Source organism: Apium graveolens, chromosome 7, assembly GCF_009905375.1.
Source record: "Apium graveolens cultivar Ventura chromosome 7, ASM990537v1, whole genome shotgun sequence".
Classification (NCBI taxonomy): domain Eukaryota; kingdom Viridiplantae; phylum Streptophyta; class Magnoliopsida; order Apiales; family Apiaceae; genus Apium; species Apium graveolens.
The window spans coordinates 23,356,833-23,366,937 of NC_133653.1; the positions used below are offsets into that span (position 1 = coordinate 23,356,833).

At 30.2% G+C, this 10,105-nt stretch overlaps 1 protein-coding gene across 1 annotated transcript; it reads left to right on the top strand.

The window, feature by feature from the left end:
* The first annotated feature begins 7,372 nt into the window (after nt 1–7,372).
* Nucleotides 7,373–8,638, top strand: LOC141673399 (vinorine synthase-like). The gene has a single exon (XM_074480144.1). It carries the CDS (start codon nt 7,373–7,375, stop codon nt 8,636–8,638), a length of 1,266 nt encoding a protein of 421 aa, XP_074336245.1.
* Nucleotides 8,639–10,105: the final 1,467 nt, after the last annotated feature.

Genomic DNA, 10,105 nt, shown 5'->3' on the forward strand with positions numbered 1-10,105 from the left:
GACTCAATTTGTTCAGTTCCTTTTTCACTTTTGTCATCTCCATAACTTAAGCCCTCTTTCTAGTTTCCACTACTTAATAAATTCTGAGTTGTTCTTCCAGAGTTAGTCCAAGTCCTGATAATCTCTTTTTCTTTTTCTAACTTAGTTTTGAGAGATTTATTCAGTTTTAGCAATTCATCTCTAACATTAAAAGCATCATCTCTCTTTCTGAGTTTGATGGAACATAACTAACTCTTTTTCTAAATAATCATTCCTTTTCTTATAAGCAAGATTTTCAGAAGTTAATCTTTCACATGTTATAGTTTGATCTCTGTAGCTAATAAACATGGTTTTAAGATATAATCTCAACTCAGTTATATCATCACTATGAAAGGCATAAGTTGTTTGAGCTACCTTTAATTCAGCAGTTTCAGGGCTGCCATCAACATTTGCCATCAAGGCATAGTTCACCTCATCTTTAGAATATGAAGAGTCTATCCAGCTTTTCTTCTTTGTGACAAGTGTCTTGCCTTTGTCACTTTTTCCTTTCTTGCAGTCAGACATGATTGTTTTGGATCTTTACTGTATGTGTGTTAACAGATAGGCTCTGATACCACTTGTTAGATAACACAACACTGTAGAAGGGGGTTGAATACAGTGTTGAATACAATCAAATCGATTTCGAACACAAGTAACAGTAAACAAATATATTCGATATAATAAACTCTGTTACAATGGAACTGTTCTCTCTCAGTGATGAACAAATATGACGAGAGCTGCTAGGTTACACTGTATGATCTTCTCGATAATGATAACACATATAGTGTAAACCTATGTTTGTGTTTATATAGTACACAGTTACAAGATAATTTCTAATTGATATGGAATATAATTCTGTCTCCTAAAATATATCAATCAGATATCTTATACAATTCTTTCAGTCCTCTAACTCTTTCCATGCATATCTTCTTTTTGTATTAGTCTCGATCTTCTTTCCTGTAAATCAGCTTCCTTCCTTAACTGTTAGTCCTCCAGTACTTAAGTTCTTATATCCATCTTTTGATATTATCTTCTGATAATCTAAGTCTTGATATCCTTAAGTTCTGAATTCCAGTAAGTACTGATTCCAGTAAGTACTGATATTTCCTGTTTGTTAAGATCTGAAAACTAAACATGAATAATATTAGACATGACATCTCAAATATATCTAACATAAAACTTTTATCTCTCTCTATATATATATATATGTCCTCAATTATATATATTAGCATTTGTCACACTTATTATTTATCGATTAAATAAATATGAATTATGTTCTTAATTTTCATGATTTAAACTTTTATATATGATTATATCTTGAGCTTTGTACTAATATGTCCCGTTTTAAAACTATTATATATATATATATTTTTTTTTTTGCAATTATAATTATATTTATAAATATGTCCTACTTTCAAAATTTCTTATAATTTAAGCTAATCAGAGTTAATTCCGCTACTTATATCAATAAAAGACATATATAACCTTTACAGATTGAATTGACAATTTTGTAGCTCCAACTCCTAATACATATAAGCGAAATTTAGAAAAATATGACACAGTTACATTTTAAAATTCAGAAAACGTAAGTTCAAAAAAGATAATAGAACCAGTCACCCAGTCATAGGTCTGTCAATGGAGCGAAAATCCGATCCGACCCGATCCGATCCGAGGCCATTTTAGCTCCGATAAGAAATATCCGATTATAAATGGAGCGGATATGGATATAGGCCGATCCGATCCGTTAATAACCCGATCCGGTATATATATATATATATATTTTAATAATTCTAAAGTCTCAATTCATATAACACTTCCATTTCGCAACATCAATTTTTTCATAGTTAGCATTAAAATATTGTACAACTCGGTATGTTTATTTCAAAAAGCGAATTTTAGTTTGTAATTTATTTTTTGAATTTCATTGTATTTTACTTGTATTTTAATATTTTTCAGAATTGTAAATTTTAAATAAATTTTGTAATACGTTAAGTTAAAAAAATAAATGTACATAAATGGAGCGGATATCCGATCCGAAATCCGTGATCCGAACGAATCCTGATATGGATCGGCCAATAAAAAATCCGAAACCGATCCGATCCGAATCCAAATCCGAAAAAATAAATGGATATGAATTTGGATTTAAGCCGATCCGATCCAAACCCGATTCATTGAGGCCTACCCAGTCACCCACCATCATAATAACATTTCTACCATCATAATAAAAGTGCTCTGGAGGTGCATCAATATAAATGTCACAGCAGACTCAAAATTTTATTTGAAGTGGGTTTCATCTTCACCGTAATAACAAGAATGAGGAAATTAAAGTAATACAAGAATTTTAAAATTTATGGTGATCTCTTAAAATCAATTTTTCTAGTCTCCTAGTGTTGTATGAGGGATATTTTAGTTATAAGAAATAGACAAATATTCATATTCATAACTTAATTATATTTTATATATGAGTTAAAAGTTAATTATAGAACATATTTATAATTATTGATAAAAAGGACATACTAAAAAAGTAACTCATTAACTTGAAATATATTATACAAATTTATTTAGAGGACGTTTGAAAACTTATATTTCATTTCAAATGAGAGATTTCAAATGACAGGATTTGAGTTGTCATTTCAAATTTTCATGTTTATATCAATTTTTAAATGTCATGGATTTTAAATGAAATCCAAATTCAAATTGCTAAATAACTTATTTGATAAAATTCAGAATTTCAAATGAAATTCAGTTTCTCGCCATTACATCTTTTGTCATATTCTATTTGGATTAATGAAGTATTGATACATGTAATATACAAGTGACAAAAACAAGTACAATATTATAGGAAGTATATCTTATATCTCATTATTTTTATATCTTTTATATTTATATGCAATATCCTGTAATTTTTAGAATTAGATTAATAATAAAATTATAAAATAAAAAGGATTAAAATTAAATAAGTACTAGAATTTAAAATTTATTTAAACTAATGCGCCTAAAATTTGGATCATACTTTAATCTATACTATACTATAATAACCGGAATGGGGTATAATTTGCTTAAACGGTTATCCCCTAATTTTGGTTATCAAAATAATAAATAAATAGTGTTATATATCCGTTAAATTACTAAACTGTTAAATTACTAGACATAGTCTACTTATCCTACTAAACTACGATCACGGATTATCCTATAATTTTAATTATAAATTTATAATAATTAAATATTTATATAAATATTTTAAAATTATAATATAACAGGATAAATAAAATTTTTAAATATTAACGGGAACCGTGCATCACACGTGATTTAACCTAGTACTTGTAAGTTAAGAAACAGGTTTTGTAACGTTATAAATGCATAATGTTCGTTTGCACCATCTTTAATATCAAAATTCGTAGGGCTTTTATTCAAAAAATCAGCAATCTTGTAAAATTCATAAAACATTCGTCGTAAGTCGGAATTCGTTGATCTTGAACTTTTTGGAAAGTTCTTTTCATTCTCTACATTTTTCGTGTTTCGTATTTTTGAAGAAAACATCATTTAGAGGGTCAAAAATGCTAAATTCAAATTTGATCAAGTGTTGATATAAGTTTTCGATCGATATTGCTAGTGTTTTCTAAACAATGTGTTATGCATGTAAATTTAATTATCAAAACTTGGGCTAAATGATTATATATTTGAAAATATTATGTGTTATATAATATGTATCGAGGTGTATGTGTTGTGTCTGGGCGATAATTTTGGATCTGTGATTTATGTCATGATATGTAAAAATATCGAATAAGAACTTAGGACCGTAGTCACTGGATTGTAGTGAGAGTTTTCTGAAAATTTAAGACCTTTATCACCGGGTTGTAGTGGTCGTGGCATTAATTATGGGTTTTGAATAATTGTTGCTTATGATTTATATGTATATTATGCATCGAATAAGAATAAGAATATGTATCAAAAACATTTTATTTTGTATATCATATCGTATCGTATAGATTATCGTATTTTGTTATATATGTATATGTTACTTGGCCTACTAGTTCGAGTTGGATAACGTTGAAGTTTAAGGCCTAAGAATTAAAGTAGATTGATTTTTGGAGTTCCTTTTTTAGCCGCGCTTTTGTAATAGGTATCTTTGTAATAGGATTTTTGATAAATAAATTAAATTTTGTATTAGTTTTGATTTAGAATTAATAGTCGGAAGTGCGGGCTGTTCCAGACTATTAATTCTAAATAAAACTTGTACAAAATTTAATTTATTGATCAAAAATCCTATTCCAGAGGTGCCAATTACAAAATCGCAGATAATGGAAGTCCAAAAATTAATCTACTCCGATTCTAAGTCCTCGAAATCCAATGCTTTCCAACTCAAATCCTAGATGAAATCTGAAATATTAAAAGGATGAGCTGCAAAGCGCAGTAAACAACTACCGTTTAACGGCTCAAAATAATATTTTATATCTTTTTCGAAAACGCAGTTTAAATATGCTCGACACGTAACACATATCACACAAAATCACACATATATTTGATAACAAGGTGAACAAAGATGCGCACGATATAATCAGTTACAATTATCAAAGTGAAACATATGACTCATTCTATAATCAACATAATCAAAATTCTATTCTTATTCAATAATCAAATTCTTATATCAAAATTCCATGGTTCTAAATTACGGTTGCATTATGCAAGTGATAGGGCTCTAAATTCGATATTCGATGGTTCGCTAGGGGCCAGTTTACGCCCCCGTGAAGACAAACTCAACAAGGCATCAATGTGTTCCGGAACGTGTGTATAGTTCTACGTGTCATAGTATCCGGTAACGGAATTCTATAATTAGATACGCAACTAAAACTGAGTGATTTTAAAAACAAATTCTTTTCTTATTAATCACATATCGATATCTTAAATACAATAACAAAATTTAATAGTTATGAACATGTAATTAAACATACAGAACACGTAGGCAAACAAATAATACAAAATAACGGAAAGTTACTTACATAAGTTACGCAAACAAATAATACACGTTATGACACATAGTCAATGCTTAGTAGCCCATCAAACAAGAAACATCTTAAATCTCGAACATCTTCATGATTTTAATTGTAATCGAAATTGTTTTTAGCCCTTTTAACCCTCTAAACGATATTTTCTTGGAAAACATAAAACACGAAAGTTGTAGAGAAGGAAAAAAACTTTTCAAAAAGTCGAAGATCACCGAATTTCGACTTACGATGAATTTTCTACGAATTTTACAACAATGCTAATTTTTTGAATAAAAGTCCTACGAATTTTGATATTAAAGATGAGGTAAACTAATATGATGTATTTATATGTTACAAAACCCTATTTTTTAACCTACAAATTATCGATATTAAAGTCTGATCCAAATTTAAAGTCCATTAGTCTAATTAAATTTTAAATTCTAGTCCTTATCTAATTTTAATCCTTTTTATTCAATAATTCTATTATTAATCTAATTATAAAAATTATAGGATATTACATAAGAATACTAAGTTAAAATACGTGTGATGGAGGGATTATTTTTAATATTATATAATTTTTTAAATTTAATTTGAATTGAAAATTCCAAGCTATGAAATTTATTTATTTTAACTTTTAATAAAATGATATGATAATAATTATAAATATACACATAGCCGCATAAATGTATAAGTTAGTGATATTTTAGTTTTAAAAGATAACTTAATGACTGAACTGTATAATTTTATTGATATTTATAGGTGTGTACAATGATAATTATGTTTTAATTAAAAGGTAAATTTTAACTGAGATCAATAATTTTTGCTCAGATGAATAGGTTATGAATTATATTTAGTATACAAATTATCTTTATTTTGTTAACCGACCAAATCCAACTAATTATATTCAGATTTATATTAATTTATTTTTTTGAACTCGGATCGATAATAAAATTTTATGTATCATTGGTAAAAAATTTATGTTATCCTGGATAAAAGTACACATTATTTTATTTTAATTACTCTAATTATTTTCTTATTTTAATTTTGATTCATCATGAATCAATTGTATAACTCTTTTAGCCAAGATAAATAATATATATTGATTTATTTTAGTCCGGCGCTATTATGTTGACTAAGGAATCATCTATATTTTTGTTTTACTAAAATAGTATGTATTATACAAATTAAATATAAGCATTAATAATATAAACCCAAACATTGTAAAACAAATCCACTATCAAACTTTAATATTTCGCAATTAGAGTCGGATCCTAATTACCCCATTCTTCTGAGCCTACATTATACTTATTAATGAATTCAGTAGATTTGAGTTTTATTTAAACCCGGATCAATAATATAGATATTTTCTTTAGTATGAATTCAATTTTGATTTTGGAGTAGACCAGTAATATACATTTTTTAGCCCCGGACCCGTTATATCTAATAATTCAGCTAATTACATTTAATTTTTTTAATTTTATTTTAGCTCTAGGTGAGTATTATTATGTTTTAACTGAATATATATATATATATATATATATATATATATATATATATATATTATTTTGTTCTTGCATAATTGCATTTATTAGTCAGTTATATTTATTATTTTATTTTAGCATGATATATTAATATAATATTTTTAGGATGATCAATAGCCTTTATTATTTTGTTTTAGGCCGAGCCTCCAAATCCAACTACCTATATGTACTTTTATTTATTTATTTTTTTTAATTTTGGATCAATAAAATAATTTTGTTTAGCCCGAATCGGGTGAATATTATATATTATTTTGTTTAACCAAAATCATTATACATATTATAATTCTATTGTGAATATATATCTATTTATGAGAGTGCTTCATTTTAAATATTATTACGGATTAATAACCAAATTTTTATTATTTCATTTTTAATATAACAGACATAAATTAATTAGTGTTGCAATTATTATTAAATTTTTACAATAATTATCTTAATCTCCTGTCCATTTTTACCAATTTCGTTTCACGCTTTATACACATGTTATTGTGTTTTGAAGATATCATTTCTTATTAACATAGCAGTACGCCTCAGAATCTGCTCATCTTTCTGACAATAATAGTATATTTTATTATGGGAGGTGTGCCTCTTGAAAAATGTCAAATAAGCCGGGCTCAGGATTTACTAATCGAACCTGCATGTGCAAGCGGCGAGATCAATGTTTTGCTTAGGCCTATTTAAACTTAGATCGCGGCAGATACAACACATCCGATCCTGATATTAATTTGTACGAGTTGAGGAAAGATGAAAGTGCAAATTTTATCTAGAGAGTTCGTAAAACCACATACTCCCACTCCACCCAGCTTGAGAAGCTACAATATATCCTTTATGGATGAGTTAGCTCCAAATTTTAATTATCCCGCCATTTTCTATTACTCTGCCACTGATAAGTGCAGTACTAATGATATCTCATTGAGGTACAAGCACCTGAGGAATTCGCTATCAAAGGTCTTAACTAGCTTTCATCCTCTTGCTGGAAGATATCGTGTAGACAGTCACTCGGTTGATTGCTGTGATCAAGGTGTACTATTTGTGGAAGCCAGAGTTGATATTCGTGTCGATGATCTTGTCAGACAACGGATGAATGTGAAGCCTCAGCTGCTCAATGTTTTACTTCCGTGCCCAATAGGTGCAATTGATGGCTACGACGATCCTTTACTTGCCTTGCAAATGAGCGCCTTTAGTTGTGGTGGATTTGCAATTGCAGTCTGTAGTTCGCACAGAATTGTTGATATTATAAGCACAATGTCATTTATGATGGCCTGGGCTGTTGCTGCAAAGCAAGAACTCGGGTACGTTGATATAACTTACCAGCCGAACCCCATCAATTTCGACTCAGCATCCCTCTTTCCAGGCAAAATGTTGTCTTGCTTCCCTTCTGGAATTCTCCGGGATGATAAAAATATTGATGGCCTCAATATTGTCACAAAGATGTTTTACTTCAACAAAAATAAGATTGCTAGTATTCGAGAAAGGGCCAGATTAGATAAATCAAGCAAGAGGCCTACAATGGCACAGTCAATATTTGGACTAATAGGGAAGGCCATCATCGATGTACATGTTGCCAACCCTAACAACCCAAAGAGCTATACAATTGTTCAAGCAGTCAACATGAGAAACAAAACAGTTCCACCTCTTCCCGACAATCTATTTGGAAATATCTTCCTAATAGCCGGTGTTCAATCAGAGGTAGGTCCTGAAAGAGTAGTGGAACTTCCAAGTTTTGTTGATTGTCTTTCCAATTCTGTGAATGGAGTTGTGGATACATGTAAAACGGTATTAACCCTAGGGAAGGAAGGGCAGACAAAGATAAGTCATAGAAGCTCGGAGATGAGAAAAAGTCGTATGGATCCTAATATATATTTTGCGGGTACGTTTACTAGTTGGTGTAACTTTCCCTTTTATCAAGTAGCTGATTTTGGCTGGGGAAAACCCATTTGGGTCGGTTTATCCAACATCCTTATGAAAAATACGGTACTCTTGCTTGATGACAAATCTGGGGAAGGAATTGAAGCATGGGTATGTTTGGATGAGAATGACATGCAAAAGTTCACTCAGCACAGCGACATTGCAGAGATCTTATCTAAATTATAAATCATCTGGTCTATCAACCCCTTCAAAGCAAGAAGCTGGACACTTTGAGATCCACAACTCATTTTCTGTTGGTTACTTGTATTCCTGATCAGATGACTTTCTAAGTCGAATAAATTAATTAGTTTTTACTGCGAGCTCTTGCAATTTTAAGCTAGTAGCTATTTTTTTTGTTAGATTTCTTCATTGTTTTTATGTAAGAGTGTTTTCAACGGAGGAATGACCTTTACATATCTAAACTAGACGAAATATAACCAACGAAACATAGTCAGTAAATCTCGGCTTAGAATGGATCTAAGTAGTTTAAAATATACGCAGATCATGTTCTAAAATTGTGGGAATATTTTATATTTATGTGAAGACCCCGACTCAATACATTATATATAAAATAGTGTGTGATGTGGGAGACAATGTCTACGGGTGTGGCATTTTATCTCGAAACGAATGCATATTCACCGTAAAGAAATCGCACTACATGTGAAGCCGATCTAACCCAATTGAAGATATAATCGCAGAAAATTTCAAGAAGACTTGAAGTGAACTCTCTCCAATATGGTATTAATTAAACCAACTCACAAAAAATGGAAGTCATCACACATTGGCATATGTACCAGAAGTCTTACTGTGCAAGTTAGAGAACTGTATACATTGTATATATTCCGTCCGATACTAAATTGAGAATGTCTAGCAAAATGGGCCGTAGCTTTAACGGGGTTCTTTTGTTCTCTTCAAGGAAGCGATGTGTTTCGTGTTGCACTCAAATTCTATATATAATATATTGGATGAACTTAAAAGAAAAGTGTTAACATGAAAAAATATTAATGAGGTAGAATTAGGTCCATTTGACAAATTTGAACACTTTGAACGTGGGAGGGCCATACGACAAATTCGAACTTTTGTACGTAGAAGAAAGTTCTATAAAGTTCAAATTATCAATGTAAGTATTATAATATTTTAATGATTATTAATTGTCAAATCTAACTTTGTTAACATATATTATGATATTATATTATTGGATAATTTTATTATTATAATAGTTTATTTATTAGGATATTTTCCTCATTATGTTTATTTCGAACAAACAAGACACATGAAATGCATATGTGTCACCTGGAAACAATCCGGCAACACGACAACGAGTCCCTTTCAGCCTATATGCGCCGGTTCCAGGAAGCAATCAACAAAGTCTCGCACTTGGATGAGCGTGAAACTTTGAGCATCTTCAGGAGAAACTTAGATCCGGATCACAATGAAAGATACATTGTAGAGTTGATCAATAAGGAACCACAAAGTCTGACAGCAGCTTACTCCATGGCTTCCAGCTTCATAAAGGAAACTGATGTACTTCAGGCAATGAGGATGACCCGAAATGGGGGGTCCAGGAGTAAGAACTCTGATGACCGACCAAAAAGGGGTTACCATCAGGACAAAAAGCTCAAGTAAAACCAGCAGAACCAAGAAAGGCCAACT

What these genes read in the sequence shown, in the direction of transcription:
- LOC141673399 (XM_074480144.1), top strand. Translation starts at nt 7,373, where the DNA reads ATGGATGAGTTAGCTCCAAATTTTAATTATCCCGCCATTTTCTATTAC.